Source organism: Manis javanica, chromosome 6 (genome assembly GCF_040802235.1).
Source record: "Manis javanica isolate MJ-LG chromosome 6, MJ_LKY, whole genome shotgun sequence".
NCBI lineage: Eukaryota > Metazoa > Chordata > Mammalia > Pholidota > Manidae > Manis > Manis javanica.
The window spans coordinates 11,925,884-11,950,422 of NC_133161.1; the positions used below are offsets into that span (position 1 = coordinate 11,925,884).

Genomic DNA, 24,539 nt, shown 5'->3' on the forward strand with positions numbered 1-24,539 from the left:
TAGACAATATAAAAACCTTTATTTACAAATATTCTATTCCTTTAAAAATATTTACAGAGAAAAGGATTTGGATAAAATATGATAAAATCACAGGAAATAAAGTCAAATTCTGGTAAAATCAAGAAGAAATTGATGACAGCCATAACATCAAAACCAGTCATAACAGTCACAAAAGGATCAGGGCAAATAGATTGAGGGAGAACAACCACATCAAATTTCCCTCAAGCCCTTTTCCTCGTGTCTTTGTTCCATAAGTGAATGCCCAGATCAGAAATCACAAGTTATATATAGTCTTATTTCTGCCCACCTCTCTTAATGGTGAAGTCATTTAATAATCACAATGTCAGAGAAAAGAACTGTCTCTATTCAGCTTATACAGTAGAAAAAAACCATTTGCTCAAAGTGGCTGAGAATTCTTTCCAGAATACCATCATATAACTTGGGAAGCATTGTGGAAAGGCAGGCGCATTTTCTTGTGAACTTGTACTTCACACAAAACAAAACTGTATTCCTATGTACATGGAGAGCCCCTGGGACCCCTGGTAGGTGAGCGGCCACAGCAGCCTCTCAGTCCACTGGCTGTGCGGAGGCCCGTGCTTTCCCACTGTGCATCACAAGTGCGAGAAGTAAACAGAGAAAAGAAATGCTACCAATTATTGTACCTGGGACCATAGCTACTAGGAGGCCTTAACAGCTTTAGGATCTTGGCTGTAAATGCCAAATTAGGAGTGGCTCTAGAAATTTTGGGGCATTCAAGTTGGTTATAATCTTTCAACTTGTAAGAGGAAGGTTGACGTGGTCAGTATCTATTTCTGAAAGCTATAGGGTAAAAGGTGCGTTGGTGTGAAATGTGTTCTTATGGGAATGAATTACCATAGGTGAAGCTTGAAGACTTTGCACTTTTTCTTCCCACCAGGCGTTTGGTGCTTCTTGATCCAGTGGGGGCCCCAGAGACTCCAGGGCTACCGTGGGCTCCCTGCGGGGACTGGGCCTGCTGGGCTTCTCTCAGTTCTCTGGCAATACAAGAGGGAAAAAATGTATGTTACTTGATTCTAAATTAGAGATAATATTTATGATCAAAATCAGCATATTAATAGGTTTTTCTTTTTATTTCAGTAATTTATAGAAATGAGCCTGTACACAGAATAAAGAATTGGCTCCTATGATCATCTTAAAAATTGGCTGGGACACATGCCACAACACACAGCAGTTCAGTTTTCTTCAGTCCTACTGGTTGGGGCATAAATGGCCTTTAAAAGTAAAAATATAAAAATAGTAATAAGGGAACACCTCCAGGTTATGCCTGAAAGCTACAGCAGTCCACAAAGCACACCCTGTGGGTCCAGTCTGGCCGGCCACCTGTTTTTGTAAAAAAAAGTCTTATTGGAATTCAACTGTACCCATTTGTTGTTTACACATTGTCTAAGGTTGCTGTCACATGACTTCAGCAGAGGTGAGTCACTGCAGCAAAGTCACATGGCCCACAAAGCGTAAAATATATACTACCTCGCTCTTTACAGAAAAGTTTGCTGAGCCCTGGTCTAGACAATTTCCAGAAGGCACCTGCCCCACCTCTTTGACGGGTGCTCACCTGGCTGATGACAGTCATCTATGCCTCCATAGCTGGCTTCACAGAATGTACACACCACCCCTTAAGAAATACTTACAGTCCTGTGACAGCATATGTATAAGTATTTTGTTCATTAGCTGGGAAAATGGAACCCTAAACTAAAGCAAAAAATATTAAGTGGTTTCTTAGGAAGAATTATCTGAATATAGGCTTAAAATCTCCACAACTCATTGGCAAGAAATTATTTGGGGGACTTTTCAAGGTCATCATTCCACGATGGATTTTGTATCCAAAATAAGTTGGAATTCTAAATTTATTTCAGGCGAGGACCATTTTTCATCTCCTTTTCTGTTTTCAACAGTGTACAGTATATATAATGATCACTCAGAAATGCCCTCAGAACTCTGCTCAAACATCATTGCCTAGCCTTTATACCAACCCCACCCACCTAATTAACTCCTGTTTGTTTAATGAAAGAATAAAATAAATAATATGTGCATGAATACAAGCTTACATGAATAAGTGATCAGACTGCTCCCTTTGACTTAGAAAAACATCACTTCTTCTAAACAAGTATGAAGTGTATCTGCCTGTCCCTGCAATGTAATGGATTTCTAAAGTGGGTCTTGTCCCACCTTAACTAGGGTTATCTTGCAGTCGGTGACCGTCCACCAGTCACTTGTGTACCTGTTGTCAGAATCCTACTGAGCTTTCTTTACCAGTTGTATTTCCTTGTATTTCTCACTTTGCTTCTTTTGCATTAACTGGAATTTTCTCTCACAAGCAGTCTAGTCTAGACCAGGTTGGGAGGCCAACCCCATCCTACTAGTCTCTTTGTGGGCAGGCACCTCGGTATTATAATGTTTCCACTAAACCCATAGAGAAGACACAGCAGACCAGTCCTATCCCTGTGAGTAGTACACAAATAGATTCTTTCTAGACTCCAGCATCCACAATCTACCTTTCAAGTGTGGCTGTCTTAAACTTTTCCAGGTTAAGCTGCTGCTGGAGCTCTTCTGTTTTCCCCAGGGAGGGCCGGAGAACTCGACTTATGGCCAGAGCTGCTGCCGAAGGTCTCTCCTCTGGATCAGGGTGGATCATGTTCTGATGATGTAGACCAAAGGGAAGGAAACAGAAGCTTCACTGTTGAGAAGATCTCCCCACCCAAGCCAACGCCAACCCAGCTTCTGCTGGTGGGTTTGTGACACCTTCTTCTCTGTGCAGGGGGAAGAAATCACAAAAACTTAGCTCCACCTGAAACAGGAGTCTCAGTCTCAGAATTCTGAGGCATCCCTGTCCAGGGGCATCATTCATCCATACCTTTGTCTTTAAGTAACATATTTAGAGCTAGTTGCATAATTAACTAGTCTAATGCCTTAATTCTAAAAAGGGAGAAACTGAGGTCCTGAGATAAAAAGTGACTTGTCCAATTCATTGATAAGGCCAATACTAAAACCCAGGTTACACAGCTCCTAGGTCTGCTTCATTTCTGCACATGTTCATTTTTCACATAAAATTAATTAAGGATGCTCCATCATGACAGTATTTCCATGGCATTTATCTTCCAGTAGCAGTTGTATATAAAGTGAATAGAATAGAATATACGTAATTATTTCCAACAGTTAGCAATGTCATATAGTGAAGAAAGCACTGAACCTTCTACCTGGGGACCAATGTTCAAAGCTAGTTCCACCATTTACTATGTAGCCTTTAGCAAGTTACTTAACTTTGCTGAAACTCAGTTTCCCTTTCTTGATGTTGGGTATAACAATATTCAACTTATGGACCATTGTGAAAACTGTATTATTATTAATATAACATGTATGTATTACACAGCACAGGGCAAGCCCTGAGGCACTTGGTAAGTAGAAGCTAAATCTTAGAGCACTTCACACATAGAAATAGGTGATTAGACTATAAACAAAAACCACTGGAAGCAAGGGTTCACTGTGAAACCTTTCTTTTGGGAAAGCAAAAGTGAGGATTAAGGACATGTTTGTAACTAAATTTGAAGTTTTCAGATAAACTGTGAAACTCTAATCTCCAAAAAGTATATATTTTTAAGACTATTTTAGGGATCCTAACTGATCCTTTTCCTTAAACCGTGAAGTAAGTCTTACATATACATTTTGTTTTCTTAGTATAATTCTAAGCTTCTCAACAGTGTAGGTTTTTTTGTATCTCTCTGTGTCAGTGTAATACCTTCCTTTCCTGTCCTATACATACTCAGATATCATCGAATACAACTAACACATAGATTCCTGGGTTGACATTTTACCTTTCTTCCAATAGCTCAAATGATTGGTGGTATTGTCAGTCATTAATCAATATAGTTGCTTGTGCTTTCTTCCACACACTCAAATTCAATTTTTTAGTAATATTACAGTTATCATAGTTAAAACCCTAAAATAAGAGTAAAAAGACTAGGTCTGATTTTTGAATTAATCAATCATCAAAGGTGAGAATACAATTCCAGAAACTTCTCTGAGCCTTGTTTTCCTAAAGTGCTCACCTCACAGGGTATTTGGGAAGGGCAAATAAAAAATGTAACAGGATTTTAAAACTGTAACAAAAAAGGCTTAGTGATATCCTCTTAAGTTTCCTTGAGAAGCTTTCAATCTGTCCTGTGCCTTTTCTGGGCTTCCGGTCATGAGTCCTTTTTTTCTTCTGTTGATGGCACTACCAACATCTCTGTTTCCCCTTCCCCACCTACTTGCCATTACATCTTTTTAAAAACAGACATCTCCACCTTCACTTCATCTCATTAAAATATCACCTTGAGTAGATTGTGAAGTTGTTCTGAGAGCTCCTGAGGAATGTCTGGAAGGTGGCCCTTGCGGATGCGATGCCATGTGGCACCATTGGTGGGCAATGCCTCTGCTCCTGCAGCTACTGCAATTGTTAGTCCCAAGGCAAATATGTCTGCTTTGGGAAGGTGCTGATAATCCTGCAAAACAGAAGACAGGAAGGCCAGTGAGTTTGCCGAGTAGAGAGCGTCCAGTCTAAAATACAATTAGTAAGAAAGGTTAACTTGAATGCCTGCGAGCTTAAGCAGACACAATTGCAAGGTAATACCACTGTGGTTAGTGGTTTATTTCCAGAGAAGACAGAGGATAGAACACAAATCCACCTGATTAACACTGCTGTACCCTTAAGAATTTAAGGCAGAATCTTAGAACTGTTTTGTTCTGTCAAGCCCGAAGAGGCTTGAAGCAGAGACTGGCTGATCATGGATAGGAAAGACTCTTTGGCTTTTCCTGATGGTCACCCTGGAGGAAGTTATATCCTTTGTAGGCCTCACTCCATGACATCCTAGAAAGCAGGCGATAACTAACGGTCATGTCAGTGACCAGAGCAGGTGGTACTCTCATCAGGTTAGTAGCCTGATAAAGATGGATGGCACCAGTAAAGGCATCCTTCCTACTAGGCAATCTGTGGGTGTAGGAATTCCAAGAAGTACTGGAAACAAAGGACATTTAAAAAGAATAGTACAAATATTGATTAATGCATGATCGAGCCAGCTTTCCTCATCCTCACTGTGTTTTGGAAATGTTTCTCCCCTATCTTTGGTCTCCATTCTGAATAGGAAAAGGGATAATAAAAATCTTAACTATAAATATATACTTTTCATTTCTTGCACTGTGCACCTTCATTTGAAAATCAAGAGGTTCAACAGAGTATGAAATACCCCCCGCTTCCCTAGCCTATACCTCTTGCAAAATCTCATTAGCCAGGAAGCGACTATCACCCTCTTCCACTTTAGGTGTGCTTATTGATGTCACATGACCCAAGTCACCTAAAAACAGAAAAAAAGAAATAGAGCTCTTTAAAGCATGTCTTTCTTAAAACTGAAAAGGAGGCATTATATAAATTTTATAGGAACATAGCACACAGTTCAGGGTATAAGGCAGACCCACCGATTTTATACATCACATTGGCAGAGAGAAACCAATCCACTTCATTTTCAATCTCTACTGGGCCTACAGGAGAGTCACTTTGCATCTTATGACAAATGAAGATGTTACCTGAGAAAATACAGAATTGAAGTAAGCAGTGATTCCTAAACTCTCTTATCACGAAGATTCTTCTCTGTATTTGACATTTCAGCCCCTCTTCCCCCAGTCTGTGTATATAACAAGACAACCGAAGTTTCTTTCCATCCAAGGAATCTGTCACACCACTTCTGAACAGCTCAGGGATTGAGAATACCGATCACAGTGAAAGTGGGCCTTAAACACACCCCATCCTCTGAAAAGGCTCATGGCTTCAAAACAAAGAAGCGAGCAAAAAACACAAAATAGTAACATTTCCTTGAATTTCACCTTAATGAGTACCCACATCATTCATTTCTGCTCGCTTTGATCACTGCTGAATTAGGAAGAATATAGTATAGTCCTAAATACAGTCAGGATTTGCTGTCACTTATCCACACAGCAAACTAAATACTTATTTTCATACTTTTCACTGTCTAGGTAGAATCTTTCTCTCATTGTCCCCTGCCCAGGGAAAAACAGCTAAAATGGCTTGACTGAAAATCTTTTAGGGTCAACGAAAGGGATCCTGCCAGAAGAGCCAGGGAAACTGTACTAACTAGGTTTGATATCCAGATGCACCATGCCCGAGTTGTGGATGTACTTAAGCCCAAGGGAAACCTGCAGAAGGATGTCCTTGAGCTTCAGCTCTTGGAATTGATTGCCAGACTTTGTGTTTTCAGATATAGCAGCCTGTAAACTCCCACCTAGGAAAGAACAACAGACAGTGGCACCCGCAGAATGAGAGAAAAGGTATGAGTCTTTATCTTATAGGTAAAAGCATAGTAAATATTTAATAAATTCTTCATGAATGAGCTCAGTCCAACAAGTCTAGATTATTTCAGTGTCAGTGCAAAACGTAACATTTCCCTTGTGTACCACAGACATGCTGGTAAGAAAAATTACGGGGCTTTTCAAACAGAAGAGAAAATTCCATATCCTGGGTATCCAATATGTGGCCCTATTATCTTGAGTATGCCACAAGAAACATTTTTAAAATCTTACCTAATTATTAACCAGAAGGCCAGGCAGGCCAGTCATATATCTACTATTGGTGTTAATGATTAATTCCTTGTCACTGTCAAGCTAGTAATTATAGGTCATTAGTAATTTATTGTAATTGATTCTAAGTTCAATTCAATTGGATATATCATGAAATGAGAACATCCAATGATGCTACCCAAGGAAAATGGAAGACCTCAATAAATACCTAATCCATTTGAGTCAGAGTATCTGGACATTAACTATAGCCTCTTGATCTGTCACTGTTAATCAATAAAAAATAAGGCCTGGGCTCATCTGACTATCTGATCTTGGATATCTCTGCTCTAAGGTATTGGAATGCATCTGAACCCTTTAATCATTTTCCATTCATTGGCAGCCTCTTCAGTCAAATTATAAAGTCCTGGGTCTCCCAGCAGTTATAAAGTCTATGGCTCCACTCTTGAAGTATATTTCAGAACAAGAGGATCTGATATGATGACTTTTTTTTTTCCCTGAGTAAATTCAGATTTAAAAGTATCCTATGTAAAAATCAAATTCAAAGATTGATCTGTTGTGTTAAGTAATTAAGTTCAGAAAGGAGAAGAATTCAGCCCCGTTCAGAAGCACAAAGAGGCTAACTAAGGTAAAGGTTTTTTCCCCTGGGAATCTCCCTAGAAAAGAATATATGTACTCCGGATGACACTGATCAGAAAGAAGAGGACGCAAGGGAAGAGCATGCTGGAGCTCGTCAAAAACAAAGTGACATCGAGACTACGTTTGCAGCTGAGGTCATGAGGTGTGGCGAGGAGGGGGAAGCCTGCGTCCAAGGCCCGCATGTCCACTGGAACTCTTGTTTCCTTACTGGCCCAGTGCTTCTTTTATTCATCTTCACTTTCCCAAGGTCTGGCATGTAACAGATATTTTCTGAATTGAATGAGTATCCTGGCAACAGAGGGAATTGACTGGTTCAAGGGCCACATGGAAGGTATGGAAGGAAAGCAGCATCCTGGGGGTACTTAGGAACCCTGGAATCCGTTCTGTTAGATTATAAGCAAAGATCTTTCCCATCCCCGGAAGAGCTGCAGGTATTTAGTAAGGGTAACTAGACCAGCTCTAGCAGAGCTTTTTAATTACTTAGGAGTTCTGTAGGTAATATAGAAGTTAGCCAAGTAATAATTAACAATAGTAGAAGTTACTGAAAAGTACCCATTCAGGCAAAGTATTAGAATATTCTTATTTTGCTACAGCCAAAGCTGATAGTGTATCTCTTACAGAAAGCATAATTAACTGTTCTTTACTAATGAGTATTAACAAGGAAATAAACATGTGTTTACAGACACAGCAGTAATGAATGAGCTATGAGCTTCATCCCTACTAATCTCACCCAGCTAATCTGGAGCCTCAACTCTATAACCAAGGTACCACGTGGAGGCAGCCCCTGCATTTTCAGCATTGTGCCCCAGGAGACAAATACCATCTTGTGGACAGCTCTTCCCATGCTACCTTTGGGAGATGAGTTGCTGAATTCCTTCTTTTAGATAAAATAAAGGGACTATCTCCATTTGGCAGGAAAAGAAAAAAAAAACTCAAGAAAAATATATGCTTTCCTGTCTGCTCGTGAGGACTACAGATACCAAAACAAATAGCAAATGCCTTCCAAAAGTAAAGTGTAAAAAGCAGACCAACAATTCAATAGGATATTTTGTTCATTCACTTGTATTCTCACAATCTTGATGTTGCTACCTATACACACAAGCATATTTTTCTGCTGGTAAAGCAGCTCCTTGCTTGGTGGAAAAATATAATCAGCATCCATGGTGTTCCACAGAGGACTTCTGGATATCATATCACTTGAACGAATGTGAGAACCACTGTTCTAGGGGAGCGTGCTCTGCAAATCTCCAGAAGACATCACAAGAAAATACTGCCTTTAGGAGGAGATTAATCATCTACTCCTAAATCAGTTAAAATCCGGATGGTAGCAGAATCAACCTACTACTGGAGAACCTTCAGAATTCTGAGCTGACCCAGAGGTGACTTGTAGGGGATTTTGGCAAGGGTGAAAAGAAGTAACATTTGATTGGTTCAGGGCTCAGGAGTGACAATATGGTAAATGAGATGACTACTAGTCTCGACTAGTTACAATCTAATTTATCTAAGTCATTTTATAATCTAAATTAAAACCATAACTGTACATGTTCCAGCCTGACCACTATGCAGGCGAGGGGTACAGGGGTAAGGTGGGCATGGGAGACAGGGCATGAGAAGGAAGAAGAGGTGAGAAAGAAGGAGGGGTAGGAGACCTAGGTGGGCAGGCAATAGAAGGAATGAGACACCGCTATTCTGCTACCTCATAAATACTTCAGACTTATTATCCTTTATTTAGAGCCACAGGGCAAAGTCTCAACTTGGGTTTTCCATAAGTACATCATATATAGGAGAAGGTATAAGGGCATGCTTTATTTTCCATGATCAGTTCACACTTGAAAGGTTCCATGTATGGGAATTATATTTTGATAAATCAGTGTTACACTTTAATTGGCGTGTACTCAGTGAAGTGAGACCACCGTGATGAATAAACAGACGGTATTCCCTGGAGTCTGTCACAGCTAGTACAGAACCCACTGCCTGGCTTTCAAAGCCCTCTCTTAGCCTTCTCACACTTTACCTGCTGCTCTTATTTCATCCTCCAGGGGTCGCCTCCATCCTGTTACTCTCCTTACTGTCTGCTGGATCAGACCCACTCTCAATACATGCCCTTTGCCTGGGTGCTGTTGCCCTAACAGGATGTCTTCCCTCTACTTCCTTCAACTCCAGTAATCTTCTGTAAGGTCTCCTTACCTCCTTATGAGATCTTCTCAGGCTGCTCTACTAACAACTATTATTCAGTTCTTCCTATATATTTATTGGGTATTGACATGGTGCTGTCATTTGACATACATTGTTGCTAATTCTGAAACTACTCCCTTAGGTAAATATTACTTTCTCTTTACTCAGTGAGATTAAGTGACATCCCAGTGATCATACAGCTGGTGTGAGGCAGAACTGGGTTTTGAACCCACAGCTGAATTTAAAGCCCAGGCCCATTCCACCACCCCAGGCTGCCTTTTGGTCTCATTCATCTTCCCTAAACACTTCTTCCGTATTTGTATATCTGGCTTTGCACCAAATTGTCTCTTGTGTGTTCATTGTAACAGAGCAAATGGAATAAAGCTCCTTGAAGATTTACCTTATCTCACCCTAGAGCTTAACACAGTTTTCAGTCCATAGAAGGCATTCAAATGTTGAAAAGAATTAAAGAGATTTATAATAGGAACAATCACTCCATCTTTTTTTTTTTAAGTTGAAATCTCTGCATGACCTCAAACCAGGTAAAAATCAGTTTTGTTTTGCTTTATTGATTAACTTGTTATTTGGTATTATCTTTGTTGGTAGCTGAAATTCATGGAAATAAAACCATTCTTTACAGAGAGAGGGAGGAAAAAAAGAATAGGGAATCTCAGGTTAAGATAAGAATTAGGAAGCATAAATGATTACATCTCAACTTCTCAATCACAAGGAGAAAGTCCATTTTTTAATCCCAAAGAGACTTGGAAAAAAGGGATTTGGGGGTGAGCTTATTAGAGAAAATGCCCCATGAAGTTCACAGAAGGGCTATAAACAAATCAAGGCTCTAAGGAAACAATATGGAAAGTGCCAAATCATTATTGTGTAGGATGTGTATACCATTTTCTCTATTTCTAGCATTTCATAATGCTATTTAATTACCTATATGTATACTTCTTCCTTTATATAGTGAGGAAGCTATATCATCAGTAACATTCCTCAAAGGCTGGCTGGACATTACATACTAAAAGTGATCTGGTGGTTACTAAAATTACTCAAGAGACAGAGCATACTATTAAAGAAACTTGGGATGGCTTTGTATATGGGGGAGAGTGGAGTTGGTAGAAGAGGAACGTTGTTGTCCAGTATTCCCATATTACTGGCCAGAGTATGGATTGCTACTCCTAAAATGATGGCAAGCTATGTTCAACTTGGTAGCATTTTTCTACTCTACCACTGAACATTTTGGTGAAAAACATTTCCAAGAACACATAATGGCTTTATGTCAACATAGACATAGTGGACAATTCTTAAACATATATTAGAAATACGTTAAACCAAAGGACCACTCTTTGTGATTTAAGTAACCCAGAAAGGGTTTTACCAGTTACTGTGTATATATGGTCCTGAAAAACCTAGCAGAATCTATCTGAAGCCACTGAATTTCGGTCCCAGCATCCCACCCCATCCTCTTACTCTGTGAAAATACTAAAGCTCAAAGGAAGCAGCAGCAAGAAGCATGAACAATCCTCAAACTCAGAAATCCACTTGAAATTAATCAAAAGTTGGCTGTGTAAGTTTATCCCTCCCCCCAAATGGTAGGGACTATGACTTTCCTCTTTTACAACACCTAGCAAATGGCAAAAAGGATGATTTCCCGTTTAAACCACAAGGGTCAAAGTTTTCTAAGTATTAAGTGTGAAGGGAATAATAGCTTCTACGTATCAGTTAACACATCAGCTTTGAAAAAACATAACAGCATAAACCTGAAATTCCTTTTCAACTTATTTTCTCCAGCTCACTGCTTCCAAGCAAAATCATAAAACAGACTTTTAAAATAACATAGACTCTGCTATACCTAGCATAAGCTACATGGAGAAGGCAAAGGTTTTTTCTGAAGACTTGTAAGTTCATCTCCGCCTCTGTAGATACTGGTCCACACACTTACCGTTGCAGTACTCATTCTGAATGATCATGTAGTCATCTTCTGCCCATGCAGAGTAGTAACGGACCACATGGGGGTGATGGCCAAGCACCGCATGAGCATAAACTTCATACAAAGCCAAATTCCTAAGAGACAGAAAAGCATCGACAAAAATGAATCAAGACAGTATACATACAAGTGTTTTATTTTAAAAGACAATGGAAGAACACTGAATACTCAATGCTTGCTTACTATGTTATTTCATTTAATCCTCATCGCTACTCAGTCAGATACAGTAGCAAGGATGAAGGCTTTAAAAGTTCAGTGACTGGCCTAAGGTCAAGTCGATGATAGAAGATCTAAGACCAGAACTCTTGGTCCTGGTGCCAAAGTCCATGATTATTTTTATTCAAACATGGCATATGTAAAGAGGAGTCTCAGGTGGCTACTACCTCAACCGCAGTCAGGCTTTGAATCTGTATTTCACTGTATCAATAAAAAACCCTTGTTGGGCTAAACAAGAATGCCACTAAAGGCCACCTAGATGTGATTGTAGATATTGGGATGGGCCCTCTATCTTCTCTGTGAAGGCTGGACAGTCATTTGAGTCAATATTAAACTCGGGCAACACAATGTAGTCCAGGTTCAGTCTTGGGGAGAGATATTCATTATGGTACTGGAAATCCAATACAAAAAAAGTAAATATAGTACTTGATGAATTTCAGTGAAGAATTCTAAGGTCTATAATTTCAGATTCAGCGTATTAAGTATCATATCCCCATAGTTTGTAAAAAGCATTGGCTAACTGAAAATATGTGTTTTCCTTGTGAAAAGGAAGAACTTTTGAACAATTAGTTCTGGGAATGAAATTTACATTTTTATTAATTTGTCCTTATAGTCTTTGAAACTTGACCACTGAGTTCATTATTAATGCTAAGTATTAATAACAGTGAGTTAACAATAACTTCCTACTTGGCAATATCTCTGATGAATTAAATAGGCACCAGATCATTCCATAAATCTATTCAATAAAATAAAAGCAGTAAGACCAGCAGTAAAAGTCACGAGAACCATGAAAAAACACAACATGATCCCAAATGATCATGATATATTTTAGGAAATTACTTCTCTCTGATCTGGAAAATCCAGAAAGGTCATGTAAGACAACACACAATGGAGGGGGAGCGATTTTTTAAAAACTAGTAAATGGTATGTTTTTTAATGACATCAGTGCTATTATTTAAAATGTTTTGACAACAAACAGCTTTCTGAATCCAAGCTTGTACTTCCAATACATTTCAAAGGTACTCACTCATTTGGTGATCCTGCAAAAGGTTTCATGGAGCGTTTTATGGCATAAACACACCCGTCCAGCCTCTTGATGCACTTGTAGACGGTACCAAATTCCCCAACCCCGATTTTTTCTACCTCCAAGAATTCTTTTTCATAGCGGGAAGCCATGTTGGTTTCTCGTAGAACACATCTCTAAAATATTTTAGGAAAAGAATTAAAATAATTCTAACATATAGTGAGCAATAAAATTAAAGCATATTATATTCCTAAATGTCTCTAAGTTTTCAAAAAGACTTTTGAGGCAAATCCATTGGATTCTGTCTGTGGCAACAGGATGGTAGAAAGAACCTCCCCAAATTCTGACTACCTTCTCTGTATTCTTTATAACTGTCCATTCAGCTCTGTACTGCCGTTCTTTTCTATATTATGCCTTTTTCCACATCGTCTCCTCTGGCCATACTTTTCTTCTCTGTGTGTTCCTAGAGGAAACACAACTAGTCACACCCAGAGCTGTTGTCCTCAAGGAGTGACAGAAGGAGTGGCTAGGATCTGGATGGAGGATATTAAAAGAAAAGTCACCTTCCTTTTACTCTTGTCTGCCTGTCTCCCACTCTGGCTGCTGATGTTTTCATCTCAAGTTGAATAAACCTATTTGCCTTTAAGTTAGGCTGGAGAACAAAATGGTCAAATTATTTCAGTCTGCGCTCAGGAGTAGCCTCTCCCCCTACTGGCCAACTAGCAACATCAGCCATTACCCAGCTGGCCAACAATTGTAGGCAAATGGCTGAATTCCTCTATCAGTTTTCTCATCTGTAAAATGACGATCATAGCAGCTACTCCTCACAGTTCTTTTAGGTATTACATGAGGAAGTATGTATGTGTAACTTAGAACAATGCTGAGTGCATAGTAATTCTCAGAAAATGATAGCTATAAGGACAACAATGTCCATAAATGTGTATGAATCCCAGTCCAAGCTGATCTATCTACACCAAGTCATCTTTTCCTAATGTCCCCATTAGCAAGGTTTTTTTCATCTAACTTTGAGTTTTCAAAAATCTTTAACTGGCTCTTCATTTTCACCATCCAATTGCAATCAATATTCATCAGGAAGACGCTTATTTTCATTGTCCTTAGCTCATCTCAAACTCTGTTTCCTCCATGTCTGGATATGCTAGAGCTACTAGCCCCCTCTCCATCTCCTGTAAAAGTAAAAATTATTTTTGAAGAATGATACTGTAGAATCAGACATGCCTAATTGTTTCCCACAAGTAATCCAAACTTCTGATCAGAGGCTTCAAGGCCACGTACCAAATCCTCACCCACTACCTTCCCATCCTCATCTTAGACACCAAATAAGCCACTTTACAATCCACATCACTCCCCAGTCCTGACCTCTCCCCACCCTTTTGAGCACTGAACATTGAGCATAGGCCTGTTTTCATGAGATCAGAAACATCTTAATGGCAATGCAATATTCCACTGACTTTAAACTATTATTTTCTTGGCCATTCTTCTATTTTTGGACATTTAGCATTCTTTTTTTTTTTACTAGTTAAAGCTGCAATAAACATCTTTGGTAATAATATTTATAGTAGTATTTTATTAAGTTAGATTATCAACTATCAAATGAGTAATACTAGATAAAAGGTTATAAACATTATTTTTTAAAAACCAATAGATATTGACACATTTAAGAGCTAAAACTTTACATGTAAACTTCTGGCTTTATGCCATTTTTCACTGCTCTGTTTTTCCATTTTTGGATCTTAAATATCTTGATTTTTCCCTTCACTTTACCCCATGAGAATAGAATTTTTCTCTAGCCCAAAGATAGAAGCAGTAGCTCTAATTTAAAAACACCCCAAGGTAAATGATTCAGCAGCATATGTATCAGACACTGTCTGAAAAAGTAACAACTAGCTAAGAATATAGGCCCTGATGAGAGTCCAGATAAACTCAACTACATCTCCTAAAAGGGGAGAGCCAAAGAAAGGCAATAGGGCAATAGGATGAAATGACTATGTCACAACAGCTGAACCGGAAGAACTACGCTCACCTTGGCAGGCAGCCCTTGTTCTACTTTGCCTTCCCCTGGACCAGCTTCCTCCTCACTTAAAAAAACAAACAAAAAAAAAAGTGACAGCAATGTAGGATTAGCACCTACTGATCCGGAGCTAGGTTCTGGGGCTATAAGAGTAAACACTTATGGCAACTCCTTCCCCTCTTCAAATTATGTTTGAGGATGAGGATAAACAAAATTTCAATCTAAGAATCTAGGACAGGATAAGAACAAGATATGAAAGGACACCAAAGACAGCGCCCAGTTAATTATTTCAAGAGTAAAAGTCTTTCACAAATGAGAGGCTATGTAAGCTGATTGTAAGAATGAGTGGGAACAGGCTAAGGGAAAGGAGTGGGGGTTTAGGCAGACAGAACAATGTAAGCTGAGAAGTGGAGGCCAGGGAGTGCCCAGAAGTGTGTGACCATAAGTGCTCTTGGCTGCCATGTTCCAGCACTCCCCTTCCCACACCTCCCCCCAGCCCCAAATGTGGCCTGTAAGTACGGCGGAAAGAGCTCTAAACCAGGCTAGGACATTTTCAGTTACTTTTCAATAAGCTGAAGTCCCTGACAAACATCCTCTTTGGCGTGAGCAGCTGCATTCTGGATCTTTAGGCAAGACTGCAATTTCTAGATCGGCCAGCTGTAAATTTTTCTTCTGGAGAAGTACAGGGTAGAAATATGGTCAGTGGAGGACATTAAACTCATAGATATAAATTGACACTGGACATTTGTGACTTAAATACAATGTTCTTAAGTACTTTATCAAATAACAGCACAATAAATAATGGAGAAAAAAATACCTTATCAGAAGCACTAAGTGATGTGACTAACACATCACCACCTTCAGAGCCAGGAATTCAAACTAGCTGTCTTCTTCAGCTAGCTTCAGTGAGAGGTGGTACCCTTAATTCTGATGGTTTACAAGGGATCCTAAAGAGCTAAAACCAGTAGAATCCTTGGTAAAAAAAGAAAAGTGGACTGGTATACTTATGCTGAAGTCTTCTTTACTTAAGATCCAGAAGACAGTGTTGAGACAACTATTCTGGCCATAATACAGTCATTGATCCCAAGGGAAACAACTCAGTGTAACACATTAAATACTCTGCAAACTTCAGATTGTTAGCTGTGCATTTATTTTGCTAAGTACATATGAGCATATTTGACTCGTCCATTTTAGAGGTGCTTTCGTTCTATAAAAAAGCATAGACGAGACATATTAAAGAAACAGCCCTGAGCAATAGGCACCAACTTTAGACAATTTCTACCACTCAGTGGCCTTCGTAGAGTATGCAGCTTGCCTTTCCACTTTCGGCACCTCCAAAAGTGGCAGTATCATTTTCTCTTCAGCCCATCTTCCATCACCTGTACAGTGTAGTTCAGGTCCTTGGCCTGCAACTGCCATCACCAGTCACACAAGCCAGGCTGGAAAGAGCAATGTACTATCTCAAGTGTGAGCTACTCTGTCCCCAGCTGCCAGCCTTCTGTTACCAAAGGAGACCCCGTGAATGTGATTCCACAGCCCATTCAACTCCCTGGTGGAAGTTAGAGCTCTGTTGCTTGCTCTCTCCTGTTCTTTTATAGAGAAGGTGCCTTACAATCCACTTCAGAATGAAAAGATGCTAGAATCTCTGTGACAAAGCAAGTTAAAACCAACACTGACAGGTAGGAAGGAGGGAATGTGTAAACGTGATGCCAGTTTCATTCAAATAGAGGTCTAGTTCCTGATCTAACACTCTCCTTCCCACTTGACCAGAGTAAGATCGGTTCCGAAAAGTCATAGGCAACAGCACACTTACAGATCTCCTCGGGTTTTCCTCTTGCCATTGGACTGAAGGAATTGTTTTCTATAGGACTCTGGGGTGAAGGGGTTAATATTGACCAGAGCCAGCGAGGTCATCTCATCCTTGAGGGGAACAGGTGTGAGCCTCAAATGCTTCGAGCCTCGGGAGGGGACCTTCCCTGTTGGAGAAATCACCGACTGGCTGAGCAGGCCCTGAATGAGGATGACAAAAGGCAAATCAGAATGGGGTCATTTAAAAGAAAAAAAAAAGGTTCTGTCTGCTTCCGTTAGATAGTTACTGTTTGAACCAAGGAATGTTATTGCTGAAAGAGGCCTTGCAGGTTACTCTCTGCAAACTATAGTAACTGGTTCTCTTACGAAACATACAGAATCCCAGACTACCTCTAGCTACTCTGATTCAAGGGATCAACACAGGAATCTGTACTTCTGTCACGCTCCACCCCCTCCCCCTGGGCAGTTCCCATAGCCCGCTATGAAAACCACCACATCTAGTCCTACCTCCAGCTTCTGGAAGATGACTCTTAAGCTTAGACAAAAGAAAATGACCCCAGAAGACCTGGACCTTATGTTCTCAAAGTGTATACTTTAACTTCCCCCCAATTACTCACTCAAATACCTGTTTGATGCAGACTAAGCAGCAGATGTTGGGCTAGAGGCTGAGGGACAAGGAGGTGAATTTCAGCTCAAAGGACTGTACAGGCCATTAGTCAGCAGTTCATCAATGTTTCAAAAGTGATCACTTTGTGGGGGAAAGATTTCATAGACTATCTAAACATGGAAGAAGCCTCCAATTCCACTTAAAATATGGCCTCCAATACTAAGGGTTCCATGAAGTGGGGTAAAAAAACTGAGAAATAACACACTGAGCCCTTCAGATTCAGGGCTTTGCAGTGGCTATGAGTAGCATACTGATAAATAGGAAAATGTGTAAGACTTACCAGTCCAGGTAGGGTACAGAAAGAGAACATAGCCCTACAACCTAGTTAGAATAAAACCAAAGGACGTGGGAAGAGGTCAAAGACAAAGAATTCTGATGAGACAGCAGAATGTCATTCTGACCTTAGTATCGGGGCCAGAGGAATGGCTGTTACAGATCTTCCAGAGCACAGCAGCAGAACGGGGGCCGTGCTACAACCTCATAGCGTAATCATTGTACTGTGAAGCTCTTTTGAAAAGAGTGCTGCTGCTTTGATAGTCGCTGCCCATGACTTTTCAGTATAGAAGCAGAAGTAAGACTATGAGATGACTCACTATATAAAAATGTAAAGAATGTGAGGCTGCAAACAATGACCATTGAACCTTCCAAAACACTAAATGATTGATATAAGCAGAAATGGAGGTAGCTATAGAGCCTACACAATAATCTAACTTTTTTAAGTGAGAGAAAATATGTCATTGCTGGAATCAAGAGTTTTTACAAGGGTTTTACATATGTCTTAGTGGTCATAGGGGAATGACCCTGGGGTTATTGTCAAAGCCATCAATAATAAACTCACTATTTTCCTGTAAGTTTATTGTAACGGTTGAGTATTTGTTCCAGGTAAGTACAACTATGCTGTATATTATTCCTCAGTTGTCAGTGCGAGTCAGGAAATGAACTTAGAATTATAGCAAATCTTTCCCTGAGAAACAGCTTTTTGTGAGGCTGATGTTCATAAGGAAATTAAAACGCGTCTGTCATGTAGCAAACAGTGAGATGTGCACACTGAATGCTGCTCATAATCCTGGTGCTATGCCACAAAGACAACTAAAAGGGCCTAGAAAATTTTCAGATAAAAGGAAAGAAAAATATTCATACTAGGGCAGACAGTATCAGAACTCTTAGTCTGGAAATATGAAAGCTGATAGACTTTGTGAGTTCCACTTATGATATGGGGAAAGATATGTTAATATTGATTTTATTGGTAGAATCACGGGTAATTCTTTTGAAATCTAAGAGAACATAGTTTGGAACAAGATTCACAAAAGGAAGTTCTGCCCGGAAAGTAAAGCAGAACGAAAATTTCTGGAAAGATGATGTGTTGAGAATATAAGTGTGTTCCAGGGACTATAGTTAATCCCATAATTAACAACTCTGTTACCTATGATTGAGAGAGAGAAAGGAAATTTGGGGATCTGTCCTTTACTTCTGAAGATAGTGAGAGGAGAAGGCGACCTCACACTAATAGGCAACAGCATAGTGTCTTGGGACTAGGAAAGACTTTGAAGGCCCAGTTGGTAATTAGTCCCCTGATACCTGAATTTCCTCTGCAACGTTCCTATCAAGTGGTCATCAACTAGAATTCAATGCATTTAGCCACAGGGACCTACTACCTCAGGAGGAGGCTCTTCTACCTCTAGATAAGTTGTCTAGGAGGTCCTTAAGGTGACCTGAAGTTACTTCACAGGATTTCTAGTTCTGTCACTTGGGCAAGGCTGAGCTAAGCCCATCTTCCTTTCCTCTGCATCCTTGTCTTTAGCATAACATCACCAGTTATCATCATCCTGGCCTTTCTCCTCTGACCCTGATCCGAACTACATTCTTTATAAACTTTGTACATTCCCAGTCTCCTTTCCAAGCTCTGTACTCTTCCTGTCACTCAAATATTTGCATTTCCAGGATTCCCAACTTGGATCATTCTCTTCTTATTCTGGTACTCAAGCTACTTGAACTTATCCATACGAATGGCCCTAACAACTTCCTGAATGCTGATGATATCCAAATATAGATCTCAACTTAGTTTTCCTGCACTCCAGACCCATTTCTCCAGTGATGTACGTAACATGTCTGCTTTCTCCAACCCTGTACATCCTCTAGGGTCACCTCTCTTGACTCAAGGTACCGTCTACTCAAACAAACAAGAAGCCTCACACAGCACCCTAGGTCCCTCCATTCCCCTCAACCCCTCCATCAAGTCAGCTGCCAGTTCATAAATGTCTCTCAGTCTGTCTCTGCCCATCATGGTCCTAGTTTAGGCCTTTCTCCTTTCTCAACAGATCGACTGTGAGTCCTGCCCTGCTTCCAGGATCACTCCTGTTCCATTCCATCCTTCGGATGAAGATCATGACTTTTCAAAAATGTTTCTGATCAAAGCCATTTAATGGCTGTCTCAACACTTGCAGGATAAAATCTGGACCTGCCTCCTGCCTACCTATTCTGGCCTCACTGCCTGCACTCTCTCGTGTATGGACCCCTGTCACTCTGAATAACATGCAGTTTTCCAGCTGTAGCATGGTCTTTCCCCTCCATGACTTGGTAGGTGCCTTTCCCTTGGCCTTGAGTTCTTTACCTGGCTAACTCCAACTCATCCTATAAGACCGCTGTCAAACATTCCTTTTTGGAAAGAGTTTTATTTTTTTATCTTATTTTTGTTTTACCTTTTTATTATGGAAGTGATTTTTGTTTTCATCTATTTGTAAGCAATTTTTAAAGATTGAAATATAGTTGACGAATAGTATTAGTTTCAGGTGTACAACATAGCAGTTAATTATATGCATTCAAAATGCTCACCATGATAGGTACAGTTACCATCTGTTGCCATACAAAGTTATTGCAATATTATTCACTATATTCCCTGTGCTGTTATATTTCATCCTCATGACGTATTTATTTTATAACTGGAAATTAAGGCTTCCCTGATGTCTTGAGACTTCATTCCCACTTTGTCATCATGCCCCACCACTCCTCGAGCATACCTGATCTGAACTTATATAGTTCCAGTTGTTTATCTTGATTCATTTTATGGGCACTTTTTGAGGTAGTAAGTGGTTTGCCAACAGAGGGTCTGCGAGCATACCAAGGTGTTCAGTTCAGTTTTAAGTGAATGAATGAAGTAGACATACCATGTCATGTTTTCTTGCCTATGTACTCCTGCTCAGAGCCACATTCTCTCACTCTACACCACCCAACATACATACATTGAAACCATACCATCTTAATTACCCTTCATGTGCTGCCTTCACCTTTATTCTTCTCCTGCCCACTTAGAGCTGCCACTCCCACCCCACTTAGAAGCAATCGTTCCAGAGACCCCGACGACTCTTGAAGCACCTGTCACATAATGCCTATAGGCACATCTACTTTACCCTCCTCTCCCTCTCTCTCTGTAGGATTGTAAGCTCTTGGAGAGCAGAGACTGTGTCTTATGCTCTTTGCCCACAGTGGGGTCTCAAAAAAAATGGATGATTGATTGGTTGGTTGTGGTTGGGACCACTGAAAACCCACAGATGAGCACATTAGAGTGCTTGCCTACAATTCAGACAAGAAGCCTGGTATTCCCTGGTAGCTGTGGTGCCCCTACTCAGCAGGAATTAGAGACCTGCTGACAGTGACTGTACCACCATCAGAGCACAGATGTTACACGATGCTCTGAAGTACCTCAAGCTGAGCCAGCAGAAAGCAGAGCTGATAACAGTTCTAAGGCTCCCACGCCACGGCACCAGTGTATTCAAGGTACTCCTGCCCCAACCCTGGCTTTAATAACATGACAGATAAGATAGGAGAACAATCAGAGCAAGAATAAAGGAATAGTGAACTACTTGGGACCTTTCCCTATTTGCTATCCCGTTTATAAAGAAGTACCAACAAGTTACATCTTAGCTCACATTTAATAGAAGAGCCTGTACTTCGCTAGATCAAGGAAGGGAGAAGATTCCTTCTGGGAAGAGCAGCCACAGAGACATGAATGTGTTCAAACAGCGAATGTGAACATTCTTATATTAGGAAACATTAGCAAATAATCACAAAAAGAGCCAGTCGGTATAAAGGAAAGAACAATAGTCTAAGCCCAGCCATCAGTTTCCTGGGCCTGTCTCTGCCACTGGCTGAGCTAGATCATTTGAGGTCTCGATCTCCTCACATGTGCAGCGCAGAGCTGGGCTCTACATCTCAGTGGGCCGTCTGGTTCCGATATTCTTCAACTAGGAGCTTTTTCCCACCCAAGGTTTATTTGTGACCTGCACCAATGATTCTGAGAGACAGCTGGCAAGACAGTGAGTCCTATATTCAGGGGACTTTAAACTCTTCTTCGTTAGCATGTAACTGAGGATGCACACAGCCTTTGGGGCAACCCTGTCAGATACACATAAATGACTGCATCTCTTTATCAGCTGACCTGAAGAAACACAGATCTTGACACACTCAGGTCTCTCCCCTCCCCCCGCCTTACTTACTCTGGGAGTGAAGGGACTCTCACAACGGATCAGCTTACTCCTGTTTTCTGTCTGGTCTGGTGCTTCAGGGCATTGGCGAGCGTCTGACACGGGAGTCCTCAAAATCTGATCTGGACTCACTTTGCCTTTTTCCTGAAATGTGTCGAGTTCTTGTACATGACTAAGGGAGGTCCTGGGAGGTGTGAACTTTGCCTCTGAATCCTGCACCTCAGACTTCTCTGGGGTTTGGCTCTGAGCCTTCCTGCTCTCTTGTGCCTCCTTCTGCCCTTCCGCCTCAGTCTCTTCTTCACCGCAGGAAAAGTTTAATTTCTGCTTTGGTTCCTTGTTCACTCCACTGTTGTCCATCTCAGCCAAAGAAGTTTAATGCACAGCCAAGAAGGCCTCTGAGCAGGGAACACTCCCACCCCGCAGGAGGAACGAGGGGAGCCCGTCCCTCAACTTCAGCCTGCCCTTCCCTCTGCCCACTAACAGCGACACGGAGATGCACCGCTAGTTTTCTCCCTTAAGTACCAAAGAGCTGTTAAGACCTCAGCTTATCCTTATTTCCATTCTGATTTTAACAGAGCTCCGGTGACGCTTTGAGCAGTTCAATCCAATTGATGTAAAGAACGCTTCTGGATATCCCATGTGTTCTCTCTGAACCCATGTGCTAGGAAACGCTAGGCAGAGAGTGAATTCCTTTGATTTAGCATGGCTTTAAAAATACCCATTAGCCAATTTGGGAACAGGCTCATGATTGGAAAGAAGTTATTTCCACTCCTTTACACCTGCCATTTAGAAAGATTACCCTCTCCTCTCTTCCACCGGCCACCCACCCAGTGGCTAACAGCAGAATTAGAATTACAATTCAGCATCACCTGGATATCACAGATCTTCAAACAGCCTCACACATATATTGGCTGGTGTTCATCTACCCAGTGGAGACTTGCTATAGACCTTTGCCAAAGACGTATGCCCTAATTCAGGCGCGCCTCCCCCACCCCACAACACCTCCACCCACTCCCAGGTATCAGCAGTTAAAGCTTTTAAGGAATCAGACAAATTTTTTAACTGACAAAGGCTATAAAGATCAGCAACACATGGAAGCAGATATGTATCACTTGAAAATGGCAATTACTTTGACCCCAAATGCCTAATTTTGTGAAATGTTTTCTTACTGTTTACACATCTTTAACACATGTTATTCAATTTCCTACTCATAGAGAGGCCCCCACAGAAAGAGTAAAAACCTCTTAGAAGAGAAAAAGCATCACCTATCTCTCTTTATAGGAGAAACTGTGTGAAAGGCAATCCAAGAAAAGTAAAATGACATGTATGGGCCCCTCGGTACCCTCAGGGGAGACTCTGGACTCAAGGAATTATTTCCATTACAAACATGGACCTGGAGGGAGAGGTGCTGAGGGTGAGTGGGGTCTTGAGTGGAGCCAATCCAATTTCCCTTCTCTAGACAGTCTTTGGTACCCATTACCGGGCACCCCTCTTCCATTTTCTCTCTCCTTATCAGTCCCTCGACCCCTTTCTCCTCTCTCCTTTCCCATTTCCAACCTGAACGCACGAGGATGAAAACTAACTGGGGGGATAGAAAGTATTTTTCAGTGAAAAGCCTCCTGGTGCTCAACGATCTGTAGGCGCTCACACCCCAGTCCCACCTTGCCCTCCTCTAGCTCCTCCGCCCGCACAAACCTGCCCGAATCATTCAGCAGGGGTGGGGGGATTTCAGCTCACAGCATGAGTCGCTCACTGCTCACCTGTCAGAGATTCAGCTTCCCACAGGGCCATTGAAACAGAGGCATCCACAGGATCACGGCTCCTAGGTTACTAGCAAGGAAATCGCTTTTAACTGAGATTCCAGTTTGCACATCAGCAGGCCACGTGATCGAATTCTTTCACTGCAGCCTTGGTGTTGATCACACTCAGGCCCAGGCTGGTCAGGCCAGCGGCAGGTGGCTGGGCTCTCACGCAGTATAGGACTAACCCGAGCGTATTGCTGGCCAACAGGGCACAGGGGCCGGTTTACTGGGTGTTTCCCGGGTAGACCGGGCTGTGTTTACCACCAGCCCCTGCCTTTCCAGTCTGCCTTGCTAGAAGCCTCCGTTACCCTTATTTATGACTACACTCTTTGCCTAGGGAGGCAGCTAAGCCGTGGTGGTGGAGGGGCTCTCAAGCTATCAGGGGTGATTCTATGAAAAGCTGGCACCCCTCACCCTCCCTGTGTTGTCACTCAGTGGATGACTGTGGCTAGGGCTTCAGAATAAGAAAGGTAATAATGAGAAGTACAAAAAGGATACTCCCCACTTGGGAAGTAGAATAACAGCAATCAGCTGACCTCGATGGCCCGAAGGGAGCCCTGAGGCGCGCACGCTGCCTCAGGCTCATGGGCTCATGGGCTCACGGCTTTTGCTGTCCCACTTTACTCCTTGTTTTGTTCCTTGTCACTATGTGAAAAAATTCCATCTTTGCTTCAGTGCACATTATTACCACGGGCATGCATCCGGGCAAATTCTTAACAGTCTAGTTGAGGTGAGGTGTCAAAAGTGAAACCCAAGGGATCTGTGGCAATGGGAGGAAAAGGGGGGGCTTCTTTTTCCCTCAGTGCCTGACACACAGGGGTGTTCCAGAAGTCATTGTTGAATAGACTTAGAGAAGATTAATATATCTCAGTTTTGTTTAAAATACTCAATATTTGACTTTGAGAGTTTGGAGATTTTTCTTATTGTATGTATCAAGGGTTGCTGCACTGGGGGAAAAGCAACGTTGTCAGAGGACTAAGACACGCAAGGAGGAAGCCAATTTTGCATCTCAGGGTTGAGTTCCCTAAACCATGTGCTTGAGCAAAGTCCTCATACTGCGGACACCACTGAGTGGTGAGAAAGCTCCTAGACCCAGAGCTCCACTGG

At 41.3% G+C, this 24,539-nt stretch overlaps 1 protein-coding gene across 3 annotated transcripts; it reads right to left on the bottom strand.

Annotated features, from left to right (window-relative positions):
- Positions 1-21: 21 nt before the first annotated feature.
- On the bottom strand, positions 22-23,509 carry WEE2 (WEE2 oocyte meiosis inhibiting kinase). 3 transcript variants are annotated; one of them, XM_073238322.1, is made up of 11 exons: positions 21,643-21,987; positions 16,487-16,683; positions 14,686-14,740; positions 12,648-12,820; positions 11,360-11,481; positions 6,162-6,308; positions 5,488-5,595; positions 5,281-5,366; positions 4,347-4,517; positions 2,532-2,674; positions 22-1,013 (listed from the first exon to the last, which is right to left on the bottom strand). In XM_073238322.1, the coding sequence occupies exons 1-11, from the start codon at positions 21,985-21,987 to the stop codon at positions 857-859; spliced, it is 1,704 nt and encodes a 567-aa protein (XP_073094423.1). In that variant the 3' UTR covers positions 22-856. The 3 variants fall into 3 exon arrangements, 2 of the variants coding, with proteins under 2 accessions (XP_073094423.1, XP_073094424.1); XM_073238323.1 differs by lacking the exon at positions 21,643-21,987 and adding an exon at positions 23,391-23,509 and having other exon boundaries at positions 25-1,013; XR_012132075.1 differs by having other exon boundaries at positions 879-1,013; positions 2,532-2,786.
- Positions 23,510-24,539: the final 1,030 nt, after the last annotated feature.